Source organism: Equus caballus, chromosome 17 (genome assembly GCF_041296265.1).
Source record: "Equus caballus isolate H_3958 breed thoroughbred chromosome 17, TB-T2T, whole genome shotgun sequence".
In the NCBI taxonomy this organism is placed as follows: Eukaryota; Metazoa; Chordata; class Mammalia; order Perissodactyla; family Equidae; genus Equus; species Equus caballus.
The window spans coordinates 25,387,021-25,405,616 of NC_091700.1; the positions used below are offsets into that span (position 1 = coordinate 25,387,021).

Genomic DNA, 18,596 nt, shown 5'->3' on the forward strand with positions numbered 1-18,596 from the left:
CTGAAAATCGGCCACTGGATTTAGCAATGTGGAGGTAGGTCACTGATAACCTTATCGAGAGCAGTTTAGTGAGTGTGAGAGGAAAGCGAGGCTGGAGTGGGTTTAAGAGTGCCTGGGAGGAGAAAATTGGAAACAAGGAAGATAACCAGCTCTTTCAAGGGATTTTGCTGTAAAGATGAATGGAGAAGTGGGGGGTAGCTGGAGGGGAAAATAGGGATGAAAGGTTTTTTTTGTAAGATGGGAGAGATAATAGCATGTTTTAATGATCCAGTAGGAAGGGGAGAAATTCATGGGGGTGGGGTGAAGTGCTGCAGCGGCGTCCTTGAGTAGGTGAGGGGATTGGATCAAGTGCACCAGTGTTCTGAGGTGGCCACCTAGCAGGAAAGGCAGTGTATTTGGGTACAGATGCTGGTGAATGGGTGGATGGGATGATGAGATTTTGAGGTTCTCTTGATTCTGTTTTCCCATTGATGTGAAGGGTATGCTGATAGTACCTATCACACTGGATTGCTTTGAAAACTAAATGAGTTTATTCCTCCAAAACTCTTAGAATAGTTGCTGGTACATAAAGTTGACTTAATATATTTTAGACTGAGATTAACCCTTTACTTTTTTTAAGATGGGTTTTTCTTCTATGAAAAGTTGTGGTAGTAAATCATAGGGTTTCTTCCTTTTAATAATCTTTTATTGAAGAATAGCATACACATACACACACAAGGTTGCAAGTAAGTGTATATGGCTCAATGAATTATCACAAAGTGTACACACCTATGTACCACACCAGGATCAAGAAATAGAACATCAGTGGCATCTAGTTGGTTTTTTTGGTTTGTTTTGTTTTCTCCCTTAAATGTCCTTAGTTTAAAAGATAGAAGGCTAGTCATCCTGTGTTGGGACCCAGGATATTTTTGGAAAATTTCCTGGCCTGTGAAATCCAAAAGTCTGGTAATATGTTTAACAACAAGAAGTCCAGTAAACCTTACTGGGCCATCCTTCTGCTGGAGGAGAGAAAAAAATCAATTCCCAAATGTCCTGTTAAGTTTCCAGAGTCATGAGAAAATTTCTAAACTATGATGTGACCCCAGTTCTTTGAGCATTCTTCAGATCATTCGTCTACATGAGTGACTTTTATGTTATGAAAACCAGTAATATTTTTAAAGGGTTTCAGATTCTTGAAGATAAAATGCCTCTTGCCCTCTTCAGTTAACCACAGATTTACTGAGACTCGTCATTTGCCCTTTTTTCTGGCCTTTGTCCCCAAAAAAGTAGGCCTGTTTTCTCTTTCATTGTCTCTGCAGTCTAGTTTTCTCATGATGTTAGAAGGAAGGTGATGGTATGACCACTTCCTAAGACAATCTGGGTCACTTATTGTGTGTCAATTACTGATTATCTGAACTGTTTCTCTTCCTAGGATGTACTGCACAAAACAAAATTGAAGGGTATTTTAGCCAAGTGAACTTTTCTTAGGGAAGCTCTTGTGTCTTAGGCTTTTGCCTAATTATTTTGTATGGTTTCCTGCACACAACCTCTAACACACACACACACACAGACACACACACACACACACCCTGTAATTATGGTAATTGTTTATTAGCTGAAAATGAGTGTTTGGGAAAGCCTGCCTCTTTTTTAGTTGAAGGCGCTTTCATCTGCAGTCAGCTCGCACACTCGGTCTACACGTTTTACTTGTGATATTATTCATGTTAGTGTTTAGTTTTCTGGGCCATCTGCCTAGTTTGGTTTTGTTTTCGTTTGCCACTGGCAGTGTCTCGATTGTTTAGAGCAGCCGTTTGTAGTATTGATAGGAAGCACTCTGCCCTCGCTTCAGCAGGGCTGGCTTTATTTTTCTTGAGCTGTGTTCAGTGGTAGGTATTTAATGAGATCTCCCAAAACACCAGGCCCCCACCCCCAGGGAAACCTATGACCCCTTTTTTCATTTATAAAAGCAAGTCAGGGAGAAAATATATAGATGTTTTTGGAAGTTAATTTTATTATATGAAGATAGCATACAAAATACATTCATAGTGACTAGAGATGTAGGACCAAATTATATCTTACTTATATCTGCAGCATATATTCTTGGTTTGTATAAAAGTAACTTAAAATTCCAGTTTCCTTAAATAGTTATGCACAACACACACACACACACACACATATATACATATAGTGACTACCACTGTCAGTCAAAGGTGCGCTCCTCCTTTAATCAATTAAAAGGGGCTGGCAAGTATCTGTTTCACGTTTGACAGTCTTATGAGCTGGGAAACAAGGCGTAGCTGGAAGACCTAAGTAACGTTTTTCAGGATTTAGAGAAATTTGTTCCATGGGCTAAAACTAAGGTATGAAGATCATTTCTTAGACTAACTAGATAGAGACTTGCATATAGTTTCAGTCCCGTTCTACCCATGCTGTTATCTCACACATCCCAAAAGGAAGTGCTTGGTTCTTCAACTGTTGGTGCCAACCATTTTTGTCACAAATGACAAATGGTTCTAATAATACCATCAGTTAGTATTTTAATTTTCAGTACTGTTTTAATGAACAAGTCTGTGGCAAGGACTTTTCAACTAAATACACTTATTACTGCAAGCTTCCATTTTTCTTTTCATGTTAAGACTCCAGATGGAACCATTTTTTGACTGATGGGCTCATGTAGACTACAAACCTGAGTCTGAAGAAGCTGAATTAACATAGTTCTAATAGATTTCTTTTGGAAAGATGGTATTGCTAAGGTCTCTTAATGATTAAGAGTTAGATTATTGAATTCAAGACATGATACGTATAGCTAAGGTTTTTGTTTCCACTAATCACTGGATCCTTATCTGATTTGAAAACAGAGAATTTATTGAGGTCTTCTCGCACTTTCCCTATGTTTAAGCTCCTTTTGGTTACTTGATTTTTACTATTGCCAGTTGTCACAGGTGCTTTTAAAGAAGAAGAACAAAGCTTGTCCACTCTTTGGGCCCTGGCCTGGTTTTGTTTGGACCTGGCTCGTGGTGAGAGGCCTGTCTCACTCTTCTGCTGGCCCAAGGCTCCTTGAGCAGAGCCACCACTGGAGCACCAACTGTCACTTGGGATGTGCCGACTCTCCCATCTCTTCATACAAAGAATCTTGAAACAAGAATGTGACACAGGGAAGGAAGCAAAGATTCCTCTGTTACATTTCAGGTTCTAGAGTTAAGTTACTTGCATAAAGGGAAGCACACTCTTCTCTACCAGAAGCAGCAATACACTGTTGCCTGTCCAGCTTTGACTGGCTTCAGAAGGTGCATACATCCTAAATCAGAGCCAGTTGAGAGATCGAGGGTCTTTAGACCCTGAAGAGTAGGCACCCTTTTGTACCCTGTCTCCCTATTTCATCATCCTCCGACCCAAGGCAAGGTCCAGAGCAGATGAAAAGAGGCTTTTCTCCTATTGATGGCTCATTAACTAATATCCTGAGTCCCAATTCTAGAAATATCTTGCATAAGTTACATATCACTTTTTTTCTCAAGGAGCATAAAGTGCTTAATAGACATTGGTTAATGCTCTTCCACATCTTTCCAGGAGACCATCATGAGATAGCGGAATCCCCATTAAATAAAAAGGAAACATGATTGACTTCCTATCCTTCAGGGCCCAACTATGTCAGTGAGTTGGCTGGTTGGTATAGAGATGGGGTTTTCACCCTGCCATATCTTTTTTTAATTCCATCTATCCTAGTTCTGTTATAGAGAAAACCCTCCACAAGACAGCATTTTCATTCTCCTCAGCTTCCTTTTATAACTAACTGCACAAAACAGGTTAATACAAAAAAAATGAGTTAAAGTGTCTTGACTATACATGAATACTCAAAATAGAATCTGACATTATTTTTGAGAATGTGGCTTAAAGCCCAGCAGATAACTCTAACAGGCCACACTCATTCCAGTTAGCTTACTATGGGCGGTATGCTACGTGTAAGGCCATCAAGCCCTGGAGCCAGCTGCGCTCAGGGTGGGTTTTCAGTGCATCTTGCTGGAGGGGCCAGCAGTGTGGGCTTAGACCTGAGCACCACTCTCAGTGCTAGAAATAAAAAATGAGTCATGTATGGGAACGCACATAGAACCAGTCCCATAGCTAAAGTTTTAAAATTTGCTTTGTAGTTCTAAAAAATATGTCCTTTTCTTGCCTGCCAGAATCCAGAAAATGTCCCCTCATCCCCCTGTCCTGTCTGCTCTGTGGCTGGGTTCTCCAACGCGGAAGCAGTTAGGTCCGGGTTTCGGGAGCCCCTGAAGCGGCAGTGGTGGGAGTCCTCTCCTATGCCCTTCCCGGATGGAACAGCTCAAATTCTTCCTTCTCATGCCTTGTCCTGTTTGTTCTCTCTTCTCTTCCTTCCTCCCTTCTTTCCTTCTCCTCCTTACATGTCATGTCTGCTAGAGGACCCGGGAGACATTGCTTAGGTCAGCAGAGGACTTGCTGCCTCCCGGCCCAGTGGAGTGCAGGCTGCATGGCATGGTCAGTGTATCTCCTGAATCATCCAGTCCCGCTGCCCTGAGGCCTCGGGGGTGGAGGCGGTCAGTCAGCGGGCTTGGAAAGGGTTTCTAGCACACTGAGCATCGTGAGGGTTAAGCGGCGGTGGTCTTCACTTGTCTCTATTGCTATGCTTATCTGGGGTTACATTCTTGTTAGTCAAAAGAAAAAAACAGCACTATTAAAAATCAAAAAAGCAGCTGGCTCCTGTGGAAAGGCAAGGGTGTAGATTTATATATGCATAATACTGGCAAAAGCTAGTTTTCTGGGGGTATAAATACATGTGGTTCTAGAAACATGGCTGTATGTCAAGCTTTAGACAGGTGGAGTGGAATACAAGACCACCGAGTTGTAGTCTGGGGGAGGAGAGCAGCACGAGATCTTCTCCAGCTCCGAGTTGTCGTAGGTGAATCTGCGCTTGCTGTTGAGGTGCCCACAGCTGGAATGGCAGAAGGTAGGCCTGGCGAGGTCAGAAAGCCCCGACTCCTTGCTTTTACTGGTTACTCTCAGGCTAACGGAAGAAAAAAAAAAATCAAAAGTACGAAATTGGTTTCTTGAGAACAAACACTAGAGTCCCCTCTCTTAGTGGGTCTTCTATTCCTAAGTGTCGTAGAGTTAATGGTTATTGAGTGCCATCTCAATCTCAGGTCAGATCCTCTTTGTTCTGGATGCACACTGCCTCTCTCCTACCAGCTGGGTGTCACTGGGAAGAAAGAGGCATTCCACTGGCTGAGGGGGGACTGTGTGATTAGATCATGCAAATCAATAATTCCAGGTGGCAAATAACTCCAAGACTTGGGTACAGCCCTCCCCTACTCTTGGATCAGTTAGCTACTGTGGGAGGCTGAAAAATGCTCCACTCCCAAAACATATTCATGTCAAATCCCTGGGACCTGTGAATGGCACCTTACATGGCAAAAGATTGAATATTACCTTATGTGGCAAGAGATTTGATTAAGCTAAGGATGTTCAGAGGAGGAGCTTAGCCTGAATTATCGAGGTGGGCCCTAAATCCAATCACAGATATAAGAGAGGCAGAGGGTGATTCACAACTGGATACAAGAGGAGGCGATGTGAAGGTGGAGTGGAGAAATGTGGCCACAAGCCAAGGAGTGCCTAGAGACACCGGAAGCTGAAAGACGCAGGGAGCAGATTCTCCCCCGAGGATGCGCAGCCCGGCCTACACCTTAATTTTGGACTGCTGGCCTCTGGAACTGCAAGAGCATAAATTCTGCTTGCTTTAAGCCACCAGGGTCAAGAAACTAATAGAGCTTGATACAAAAAGGTTAGCACAGGTGTCTATCAAGTTGTGGGCCTGTATATCTCTGGCAGGCTGGCTTGAAGGTGAAGAACTTGCTTCTGGGTTCTGTGTTACATCCAGCCTAAGACAGATACAGGAGGAAGAAAAAAAGCTGCTCTTGTCCCTTCACATTTGTTTGATATATTTCTTTAACAGCGGGGACGAAAATGAGAAAACCTTGTGCACCACATTACTTAGACTGCTTCTGGACTAACACAGCAAGCATTTGCTCCATGTTGTATATTTTCAGTCTCAGAGTACAGGACACAAAGTTTTCCTTTCTTCACAAAGATCTAGGTAAAAGTAGCCACCCATTTTCTGAAGCGCTCCAAACTAGGAAACAAAAGAGCATGGTATTCTGCTTTTTCCCTTTATCTACTCATTCCTCGTCAGGGTCCTCTAGGCGGCTACACTCCGAGGGGACTCAACTCAATGTTAAAAGGAAATAAATATGCAGATGTTTGCCTGGAAATGTTCCTACCCTTTGAGTTTACTCGTGGTTGATAACTTGTGCTGACCATATCACTTAGAGGCATTTGTTGCCATCCTTTGATTTAGATCAGGCTCAGCAAACTATAGCCCATGGGCTGGCCACCTCTTTGGTTTCTTTTTAAATGACAGTTTTATTGAGGCATAATTTACATACTATACAATTCACCTATTTAAAGTGTAGAGGTCAGTGGTTTTTAGTATATTCACAGATGGTGCAACCATTACCACAGTCAATTTTAGAACATTTTCATCATCCCCCTCAAACCCACACCCATTAGTATACCCAGTCACTCCTCTCCCCCGCACCTCCCACCCCCAGCCCTAGCTGACCACTCCTCTACTGTCTCTGTGGATTTGCCTGTTCTGGGCATTTCATCTAAATGGAATCATACACTATCAATTGATGGACATCTGAGTTGTTTCTACTTTTGGTGGTTATAAATAATGCTGCTATCAACATTTGTGAACACATTTTAGTGACATAAGTTTTCGTTTCTGTTGGGAATATACCTAAGGAGTGGAATACAGAGTAGCTCTGTTTAACCCTTTGAAGAACTGTTTTTCAAAGTGGCTGCACCATTTTACATTCCCACCAGCAGTACACTGACTTTTTGATTCTAGCCATCCTAGTGGGTATGAAGTGGTAGCTCATTGTGGTTTTGATTTGCATTTCCCTGATGACTAATGACGTTAAGCATCTTTTCATGTGCTCATTGGCCGCAGCCACCTGTTTTTGTAAATAGAGTTTATTGGAACACAGCTGCATCTCCTTGCTTATATATTGTTGATGGCTGCTTTTATACCACGATGGCAGAGTTGAGTAGTTGTTTACCACCTGGCCCTTTAAGAAAAAGTCTGCTGACCCCTGGTTTAGATGAAAGAGGAGCAGCTTCTGCCTTTGGGTGAGACAGGGGCAGAGATTTGAACCAGGAAAAGAAGCAATGCCTGACAGGCCCAGCCTTTCCCTGTCCAGCCCTATTCCTAGGTAGAGACCGGTATAGAGAAGCTGAAGTGAGGCGCAGGGCCAGCGGGGTATAAGGCAAGAGCCTAAGTAATTCTGACAGCAGTTGTTTAGACCACTTTGGAGGGAGGAGTGCCAGGATCAAACAGGAAGCAAGCCTTCATTTGGAAGGGCAGGGTTCTCAGGATGGCATGTCTGAGGACTGGAAAATAGCACTGTCGCCCTTCTTGTACAAACGCTGCCAGCCCGGGGCATAATAATGGGTGAGCATTCTCTGCCCACCCCATAAGCACGTCTCCACACTGTTCACAGAGGCGCATATCAGGCTCTTTTCATCTGCAGCTTCATGTGTTTCGACAGCCTGTCTTTGCTGGAATTTTCTGCCTGGTTTCTCATCTTAAACCCTAGTCTTCAGTCCCAGAGCTTGATGCTCATGTATCTAATTTTATGCCCTCTTTCTTGCCCTTCTGGGGAAAAAAGTGCTTTTCTGCAATGCCTGAACATTGTAATTGAGGAGGGCAAGTAGCCTTCCAATGTCCTCATTAACCGTCCTCGCCAGCATCTTCCTGCACCCAGCTCTACCGACTGATCATGGAAGAGACCCAGCTTCCTTACTCAATCTTTAGTGAGGCCTTGGGTTTGCTCTCAGTCCAGGTGAAGCGCTTCAGCAGCGGGGAGGCCAGCAGAGTGCTGCTGTCCACCTGGTAATCCTGGCGGGGAAGAAGGAAAAAGGTTACCCTTCTCGACCCGGAGGGGTTCACACCAAGTCTGGGGGATGCTAACGGGACGCACATCTGAAGTCACGCTGGGCTCTGTCCTCACTTTCCACAATCCCCACCTTTTAAGACAAAGCATTTTCTCCATATTGGCAAGTCTAAACTTTGTCAGTTGTAAGAAATGCCTTTTTCCAGTGACTTTGAGGCCCTTCTTCCTGAAGGTGAATAAAATAAATTTAAGCAAAAGGGAAAACTGCAGGTAACAGGTGAACATTTTTCATAGTAAACTTTTATGCAAATTATTTCATAAATATATTAAAACTAATTTTAGCAGGGGACCACTGGCTATGTATGCTGTTATTTGGTGGCCACGATATGCAAAAATTCTGAGAAATTATAAACACATGGTTTAATTTTTTTCTCGAAGGTTCTATGGAATTTTCAGGCCCTCTTTGGTCATGGTTTCCAGCAATTCTATTTCGTCACTGATTCATCTTTAGTTTTGAGTTTTATGCAGACTCCTCGTTACCCTGTTAACACAGCATTTCTAGTAAGTGGATCCTGCACTACGTTCCTACCACCCTTTGATCTCTCACTGGGCTGTGTTCGTGCCCTGAATTATCAGTAAACAAGCCCAAGCAAGCAAAGCAGCTGTCACAGTCCCCACTGTATTAGGGTGGGGAGGGTTAAGGTTGAGAGAAATCTTCCATGTTCTGCCCAGTATCATTTTCTTGGACTTAAGAAACCAGTGTAACTAAGCAGCAAAACCAAATTTCAGCTACTTTACCGTTGTATTCTCGAGCTTATTTGTAATGTTTCTAAATGTTTAAATCATCTTTTCCTCTTTATCACCCATCTGTCGGTTGTCATATTGCATGTTGCTGTGAGGCTGAAAGCTGTGCCACTGGGATTTCAAATACCAGCTGGGTCACCCATGGGGGACAGGTTTCAGCAGAGCTTCCAGACAAAGACAAACTAGGAAGAAGGACCTGGCACCCACTTCTGAAAAACTGGCCATGAAAACCCTGTGAGTAGCAGCGGAGCACTGTCTGATGTAGCGCCAGAAGGTGAGCGGACGGCGCAAAAAGACCAGGCAGGGTTCCACTCTGCTGTCCACAGGGTCACTAGGAATCGGAGTTGACTCGATGGCACTAACAAGTGCTATGTCTCAAGGCCACACTGTTCCGTCATCACCTTCACACTGCAGTTGGTTTTCCAGGCCATTTATGAGACACGGGCAGCACCAGCACTTTTCAAATTTAAATTGCACATGAATTTCCTGGGGATCTTGTGACAATGCAGAGTCTGACTCACTGAGCGTGGGTGGGTCCTGAGATTTGGCATGTCTAGCCCACTTAGCAGCAACAGTGCTTGCCTGGAGATTACATTTTGAGTGTGAGGGTCTGTGACACCAGAGATGCACTCTTGCCCAGCTCTCCCCTCCTCTCTTTATTCTCTCAACCCCAGATCTTTAAAGAGACAAGCTGGTTGAGGCCTCTTGTTTGCCAGGCAGTACTTGATTGTTTCTCCCATTGTGGCTGGGTAGGAACATGGCTGTTCAGCCTCCAGAACCTTAGTGGCAAGGAGCATAAGGCCTAGGTAGACTTCTTCCAGGATTTCTAAGGCTGCTCTTAAGAGAGAGCTCTCTGTTACATCATGAAGGCCAAGCCACTTACACAGCTTTGAGTTCCTCTATTACTCTGAAAGCAAGTTTCCATCATTGATAGTCAAGAAGCTTAGAAACACACAGTGAGATTTCCTAAGAGACTAAATTACGACCAGGCAAAGATGTGGACCTGTGGAGTGAATTCTGGGCCATCTTCAAACTATGGAATTATCTACTTTCAAATTAGCTCTGTATAGCTAAGCCTTGTGGTCAGTCCCCCAGAAATTGTCATTTCAGTCACCACCAATTACTGGCCCCCCATTGACCAAGAGTCACCAGAATACTGGAGTTGTGTTTGAATGGCGTCTGGCAAAGAATCCTGCCAGGGTGCACTGAGTAGGCTTATTCCATTACTTACATCAAGCATGGAAGGGGCATCTGGTGAAAGTTCTTCAAAGGTTTTGATTCTTTCCAAGCTCATGAAATTGAAAGCATTTACGTATCTAATGACAAGGCAGAAAGAATAATCAAGACAGGAAAATGCATCCAGCTTTGATTAATCAGGAGACCATGGGCACTGTATCCCGCCTATGATGAACGAAAGCATCAGAAGGAATCATCTCCCTCCTTCTGAAGCTGAAATGCTCCTGCTGTGCTCTCCCAGGAATCCTGACAGGGAGGCTACTTCCTCCCATGTGGTTAATCCACATTGCATAGTTTTAAGCAAAACCCCAGAGGGATCCTTGAAAAACTCAGGAGTGGTTAGGCCTCTGGTCCCTTGTGGAATCAGAAAATGTCAGGCCTAGAAGAGATCTGAGTCATCATCTGGTCTAAACACCATACATTACAAAGGAGAGAAATGATGCCCAGAGAAGCGATATGACCTTATCATGAATAGCTGCCTACTTCTAAAAGGATATGAGAAGACAAGTGGAATAACCTGTTAAGGTCACACAGCTGATTTAATGGCATAGTCAAGTACTAGGGCTAGTCTTGCATATTCTGTTCTGTGATTACAGATTGGAAGAATGGGTAGTATTTGTGTGATTTCCCCATAACTACCTACTGACCTTTCGTTGACAATTAGGAAGGACCATCAGAGCTATCTACCATATGGTTACTCATAAAGCAAGTTCACATATTGATTGAGTTTCTCAGTCTGATACTTGTCACCATCCGCAAGGCCCAATTTCTTAGGGAAGCTCCCTATTGGGCCTAAGGCTAAGCCACACACTGGAAGGGCTCAAAAAACTTTGACACTTCCCTCCCCCATCTCTGACCCAATCAGACCCTGCTAATTTATTTAGTCCAAACCAGTTTTCTCATCTTTAAAAAATGGATGACTCATGTGTTTCAGCCTCTTGGGCTGGTTGTGACGTATGAGCAGTGCTAGGGACCTGTAACCCATTACCATAGGTCTGCGCCGGCCAATGGGCTACTCCTAGGCCTATCACAGACCGCTATCAGTCTTTGCAGACTGTGGCAGCTCCTCCCCATGCCACCCCCGGCCATCTGACAAGTTTGGCTAAACTGAAGTCAAAGTCATAGGGTTGTGCCTCCTCCAGATGAAGATGCTTGAAGAATAGTCTAAAAGTCCTAAAAAACGGAGTCCTGACTCTATGAGAACAGGGAGGGAGTGTCAGAACGCCTGGGTTAGAAACTCTTATTGATTCTGCCACTTTCTAGGCACACAATTTTGGCAGTTATCCTCCATGGAGGCTTAATGTCTCCATTTGTATAACAGGAATAATATTTACTTCGTAGGATGTTTTGATTAAAGAGGTTGATGTGTGCAAAGAGCCTAGCACAGTGTCAGACGACACACAGCATATGTCTGTGTAAGCATTAGTACCGAATGTGTGTGAAACGTGTAACCATGAGTAATGATGTGTGTGATACACATATAACCGTTAGTACTGATGTGTGATACACGTGTGACCATTAATATTAAAGTGCTGACCCCCACCCAGTGCCCAGCGGAGACACTCAATAGATATTTCTTCCCTTACCCCTTCTCCAGTTTCCTCTGCAGTAATGAGAGATATGTTAGTTCGTGAGGTAAGAAAAACATCCAGTTTGTTTCATTTTATCTAAGATCTCATGAAAAAAGTCAATGTCATTGAAAAAAAGGATGGAGGAATTATTCTAGAATAACATAGACTAAAGAAACTAAAGAAAATGCAGCGTGCTATGCTTGATTGGATCCTGCTTGTTTTTCGGTTTTTTAAATTTTTCCTTCTTCTCCCCAAAGCTCCTCAATACATAGTTGTGTATTCTAGTTGTGGGTCCTTCTAGCTGTGCTATGTGGGACGCCTCCTCAGCCTGACGAGCTCTGCCATGTCTGCGACCAGGATCCGAACCGGCGAAACCCTTGGCCACCGAAGCGCAGGGTGCGAAGTCAACCACTGGGCCACAGGGCTGGCCCCTGGATCCTGCTTGTTTTAAAAATGGTATTAAAGACATCTGGGGAAAATTATGGAAGTGTGGATATTTAATAATAAGGACTTAGTTTCTTTGGTGTGACAATTTTGGTGTGATTACACAGGAGGATGTCCTTCCTATAAGAAGTATATCAAAGTATTTAGGGGTAAACTGTAATAATTCCTTAAGTTCTCTTTCAAATGGTCCGGGAAAAATAAAAATACACACACACACATAGAGAGTATACAGACAAAACAGCCAAATGTTGACTATGGTTGAATTTAAGAGGTGGGCTTTTTTTTGTATGTTTGAAAATTTTATAATATAAAGCTGGAGAAAGAAAGAAATCTTACCTGACATTATCAGAACTTGCTGAATTAAACTTCGGAGCAGAAATATCTTCCTTGAAGAAGTCCTCAGAGAAGGCAGGAGTTGAGTATGTAAACCCACTATTTCTTGTCAGTATGGCATTTAGTGGGATATAATCTTTACCATCCTAAAACACCAAAGATGGAGCTATAATTGCAGAATTTCTACCTCTACCAATTTCTGTGAAACATTATGTCAGCTTCAACTATGTCATTTCCACAATCTTGGTTGTGTTTTAGGGAGATAATTCTGCATACATATCATACATATACATACACACACACACATTTTTTTCTCACTGCTGATCTCAGCTATGAATAACAATGAAAATAACAATAGGCAAATAAAACACCCCCTTGACTTACATTCAAAGGCATTTGGCCTACTGATATTCTAGATAAATTTAGCTTTACCTGTTGTACATTTGCTTGAAGCAAATCGCCTAGTTTTTCCACAAGTTCTGCAAATCTTGGCCTTTCTTTTGGGTCTTTGTGCCAGCAGTCCAACATGATCTGATAGCTGTTGGTGAAAGCACAATAGAAATAGCTGGAGAGCAGTAGTAATTACAGGGATTGACTTACCTACCCGCAATGCGATGGGTGTTGTCATACATATAAAGATGATGCTTTTTGTAGTATGTGCTATTTGCCTTCATTCTTAGATTTGGGTATGCAGCACCAACACATAAAAGGCTGTCTGGGCCAGGTACTGCTGGTAGTAGAAAACCCATCTGCAAGGGAGACTAACAAAACAACCCTCCGGAGCCCATCACGACCCAAGTTCTTTGGAGTGCCTGTGGTGTCTGCAGAATGGAAAGTGTGAGTTCTTCTGTGAACAGAGCCGAGCTTTTTGGAGAGGAAACACCACTATTCACTTGCAGTTAGATATGATGTGTAGTACTCCCCCACTCACTGTCAAAGCAGGACAACGTCCTTAAAGGTAAAAAGTTAACACAGTACTTATTACATCCTCGGGCTGTAATGAAGGTTGGCGTGGGCTTCTTAATTAGCACGTGGTATTTCCAAGTCTTCACAGTTCCATTATTGAGCTTGGCAGCGGAGACTGGTGGAGAAGGCACTGTGCACACAACCCATGTCACTTCCACGAGGTGGAAGTCCACACAGAGTGTGAGCAGTTCCTTGGGCTGTGTGCCAGTTTCTTGCATGTGGCTGATTCTTTTCTCCCTCAGCATTTCACAGCTGCCATTACATACTGGCCTCCACCACTCAAGGCAAAAGTACAGGCTGAGCTTCTGGATATGAAAATGTTTGTCTTAATATTACAGAAAGCAAATCTTGTCCTGGGATTTAAATGTCAATAGGGTTCCTCTGTGATTCTTCTCCTCTGACATTTTGGATGTCAAGGTAGTGGGCTCCTCTCTTGGTCACGTCTGCAGGGAGCGCAGGTCTGTTCCGCCCTTCTGACTGCAAAATGCTTGCCAGAGGTCTGTACACACGCTGCTTAAGGATTTATTCTATTTTGGTTCTTTGCTCTCCTCAAGAGATGTTTACCATAAGTAATCTCTTCTATCATAAGATCATCTGGGCTAGAGAGGACGTTGATCAAGTTGAACCAAAATCTGAATGGGCTCGAATTTGGAACTGGTCCGAATGCGGTTGTAAGCACTATGGGGGCAGGGACCTCATCTCCATGTTCCTCACCTAGCCCAGGGCCTGGCATATAATCACTCAATAAATATTTGCTGAAGGAAGTCAGATTGGCCTCTGGGGAGAGAGAGCACTGCTCCTTCCATGAATTCTGCAGACACTACTTGTTGCTAGGGTGTTGCTAGGAAAAGCCTGAGAAACTCCAGTACCCAACCGGCCTCTGCCACTTCTCAGATGTGCGCTTTCAGGCTGCACCAACAGCTCCAAGAGTCTATTAAGTATATCCCTATTTTGTTTCAAAGTATATGAGGTGGCAAAGACAGTAAAAATATAGGAAGGTTAAAAAAAAGAGAGAAGATTATGAGGAAGGTAAAATAAAGATAAGAAAAGAGGTGAAAGTTAATAAACAAAATTTATATCATGATTCTGAGTATTGATAGAGGCAATGCTCTAAGCTTCCAGGCAGCTGGTGAAAAGAAGGAATAACCAAGTGTATGATACACATAAGCCAAGAGTTAAGAACCAGTTACTCAGAAGAAGTGTGGCTATTCCTGGAACTGAAATCTGAAAGGAAGTTCTCCCAGACACCTCTCAATAACATCATCCCCATCCAGGCAACAGTGACTTTATGGGACTGTCTTGTGTATGGTCTTTCAATGTTGGCCAAAGCCTTAACAGCAAAAAAAAAAAAAAAAAAATACCATACGGTAAAAACAATTCTGAAAGGTAAAATAGTGTGGTCCAGGTGTATGTGACCCAGGGTTCTGATTTAACCCAAGGATAAAAATTCTAGGCACCCAGGGGAATGGTGGCACCATGGGGTCTTCAGACACACTCCATGGGCAGTGATCTTCAAAAGCAAGCTCTCTTAATAGCTGGGTGGTGGAATTGAAGTTCTACTTTCTGACAAGTACCCAGCAAGTAGATATCCTAAGTCTTTGATTAAGGGACAGGAGCTCATAAAGATCACATATCTGAACTGCAAATTCTCCTACCTTTTCTAAATCTATGGGTCAAGACTCTTCTGAGAAGATGATTCTGGTTCCCTCTCACCCCTGTACTTCATCCACTGTACCTATTTTACCTAAGTTGCAGGGGATGTGGGATTCTAAGAGCTGTGAGTGCCCTTTGGTGGGTGTGCTGTGTGGGCCAATGTCAGGTCCACTACACTAGGGCTCAATTTACAGACACCGAGGAGCCTGGGAGTGAGGAAGGGAACTCTAACTCTCTAAGTCTGGGCTGTTGTCCCTGCTCTCTGGGAGACACAGGATAGGGGCTGCAGTGTCCCAGGTCCCTAACTGTCTCTGACCAGCAGGACTCAAGGCACCCGCTCCATTCAGGCGGCCTGGGCCAGCCTGCTGGTGGCCAAAGACCTGAAGTGAGCATAAAACAGACAGTCTGCACAATCTGATTTGGGTCTCGTTTTAAGATAAGTTTACACATTTTACTAATTTATTGAGATAGGTGGAAAAATGTATACTACAGAGACAAAGTAGTCACTAGACAAAAGTCTGAGGTCTCTCACCCCAAAGTGCACTGGCTGTGGTGGAGGATGGACTGTTTCCCCCTTACCACAGTCAAGCCCAAGCGTCCACGGCTCCTTTATCTCTAGCAATAAACAGATTCTCGGAGGCTGCTGGAAGAACATTAAATATATACATAAATAATCTATAAAAGGTAGCCAACACAAGAAAGGCTTGAGCCAGGCAAACTAAAGGAGCCCTGAGGGTAGGGAGTATTCAGTCAAGCAGAGGCCCCAGGCTTGTGTCAACCAGCATCATTTCACTGTGGAGCAAGCAACAGTTGGGGAGATGCAGGGACCGTGAGCAGGACTCACCCTGATTTCTCTCTGCTGAAACTAGCAAAGGGACCACCTACAACTACTTGCTGTTTTTAAGTTTTGATTCTTGGTTTCTGATTTCTGGTTTCCACTCCTCTTGCCTAAAATTCAATGCAACTCACTTCAGCAAACACCAAAGGCAAAGAAAAAATCAAAACATTCATTCCTTATTCCCTTATTGAAAGACATCTGATTAAACAGGCTCTGGGCGAGGAACCAATGACTCAACATTGAACAGTTTTATGTCACTAAGTAAATAGGTTTAATAAAGTAAAGAGACACCAGTTGCACCCAACCCAGCAACCCTTCCTGAAACAAGCGGGAGGTGAGAGCCCGTGGAAGAGCTTCCTTTCTAAGCATCACCCATCCTCGTAAGTGCACCCGACATTAGGCCCAGTTCAGGTCAGAGAATCCCAGTTCCAAGAGCTGTGCTTTCTCCTCACCCAGGCCTCCCCACTGTTGGGGCAGACACGGAGGAAATTACTCTATCAACTTTCAGATGCTTGAGAATGGCTGAAGGTTTAAATTCTGGCCTTCTGAACAAACATTTCACAAAGGTGCTTCTTATGTCTCATAATTTCTAAAATAATTCCTCCCCAGAAGTGAGGAACCCTCCTTTTCTCTACAGGCTGTGTGGGGTGCAATTGCTCCCTGGGAGAGGTTATGTAAAGACTTGAAGGTCTGATAAAGCCCGAGAGAGTTTTTAGTCCAAACTGATATGACTTTGTACCTCTAGAGTTATTTTGGACCAGAATCTGGATAAGAATTGGAAACATACGCTGCAGGTATGTGGGGTGGTGTTGTGGACTCTGGACTCAGACTGGGTTTGCTTAACATATTGGGAATGTGCCAAGTCACTTCGATGTTCTGTGCCTTGGTTTTCTTATCTGTAAAATGGAGATGATAATAGTACCTTCTTTATAGGGTTGTTATGAGCACTAGGTAAATTAATGCATGTTAAAAGTGCTTAAAACTGGCACTTAATAAGCACTAAACTATTCAGTTAATAAATATTACTAAATGCTGTTATTTAATAACAACTACAATTATTACTGTAATTGAGAACTTACTCTTGTGATTTTCAGGTTATACGAAAAGTGGAAGAGTATATTTAATTCAAAGCATGAGTGGGTATATTAGAGAGAAACTTACTCTGCGGATTGTGGGGTCTATTCTCAATTTAACAGCCCTGCGATCTAGGGTGATGAGTCCAAAGGACCAGCTTCTAAATCTGTCTCCACTGCTACTTAGCTGATGGAAGACAAGTCACTGTACTTCTCAGAGGCTTAGTTTTATTACTAATTCAGAAATTCAGAAAATAATACCTGCTTGCCTGCTCCTCAAGGTTGCCGGGAACTTCAAATGAGACTGTGTGGGGGAAACACTTTGAAAACCGTAAAGTGCAAAGTATCTCATTTTAAACCCAATCTCCTGGTGTTTGCCCCTCTGGCCAAGCAATTAAAACCCCTCAATGCCTCAACACTCTCCAGCCCAAACGCAGTCCTGGGGACTAATCTAGCTCTGTCCCCAGCTCTCAGAAAGGGGCCTTGACTCAAACTCCCTGCACTTTGCTGATAAGGACACTGACAAGAACAGGTCCCCTCACCCACTCTGCCCTCAGCCTGCTCCCCAGCCCTGCCTTCACAGACCTGAGTCCCCTGTCCTTGTCCTCGTCCTAGGCCTGGATCTGACCTAGCCTTGTCTCCAGACGATGAAGGAAAGAGACAGCAACCTTGCACTTTGGCCAAGCCCACACTTCCTTTGTTCCCTCTGAGTCCTACCCAAAGGCCATCCTAGGGCTTCTGACAGGACCCCATTGTGTGAGTGGGATGGAGAGGGCCGCCTGCCAGTTCAGGAAAGGTGGTGCCGCCTCGGGGAGGCCTACATCCTTGTCAGCAGCTCAAAAAAACTGCAAATGTCATCACATTCCTGCTCAGGCCTCCAAGTGCAAAACATCCAGAAAGCCTCAGGAAAAAAGAGTGTCCAAGAGAGGCAAGCAAGCATTTGTACAATGGAGAAAGCCTTCACACAGAGACTGTCATCTTCCTAGAGTCACAGGACCACGCAGCAGGAAGCCAACTCAAGAAGAAGTTCCAGGCAGCTGCCGAGGTGATTCCTAAAATGAGTCTAAAGAAGGCCCATTGCCCACGTAGCCTTCTGTGGAGTATAACGACTACAGTCAGGAATTTCCCCCTTTCCTCTCCTATACCTCTCCCCCTGCATTCCAAACCAACCCCCTTATTGGTCTTTAGTGTGGATGGAGGACTAGTCAACAGTGGCTTCTAGCCCTCCGTCCCTGTGGCTGCTTAGCTCATTTGGCTGCCACCAAATGAGTGACGACCAGGTCTTGTATTCAGTTCCCGGGTAGTCTGTTAGGTTTGCCTGGATTCATACCTAGAAACTGAACTTCTAACTTCAGTTCCCAGATTGAGGCCTTGAGGTCAGTGGTCAAGAGAGGAAATAGTTAGGGATGGATCAAGGACAGTGTGCCCCACTTCTGGAAAATACTCCCAGCACATCTGGGGCCAACAGGGGCTAAGCAGGGGCATCCATGAAGAAAAGGAGGACTCTTTGCATCTTCCAGGACTGGGATTCCAAAAATCAACAAAACATCCCCTTTCTGAGGTGTCCTGGTAGGAAGAGAGCTGTCAGATGGGGATGGAGGAAGCCAAGGGCTCACATTTCAGGAGTTGCGTATTCGGGAGCCCTCATCCTCATGCCTTCCTTCAGGCGACTGCAGAAGTCCTCATCCATTTGTACTCCTGGGTATGGAGACCCACCTGTACGAGGCAA

The 18,596-nt window shown here is 44.0% G+C and overlaps 1 protein-coding gene across 1 annotated transcript in view; it reads right to left on the bottom strand.

The window, feature by feature from the left end:
* Positions 1-2,057: 2,057 nt before the first annotated feature.
* FLT1 (fms related receptor tyrosine kinase 1) overlaps positions 2,058-18,596 on the bottom strand; it is a 171,896-nt gene continuing 155,357 nt past the window's right edge. Inside the window, 6 exon segments of the mRNA NM_001309471.1 lie at positions 2,058-5,002; positions 7,860-7,954; positions 9,985-10,069; positions 12,341-12,483; positions 12,770-12,875; positions 18,484-18,583. Of these exon segments, the coding sequence (NP_001296400.1) occupies positions 4,807-5,002; positions 7,860-7,954; positions 9,985-10,069; positions 12,341-12,483; positions 12,770-12,875; positions 18,484-18,583 (725 nt within the window). The 3' untranslated portion in view covers positions 2,058-4,806.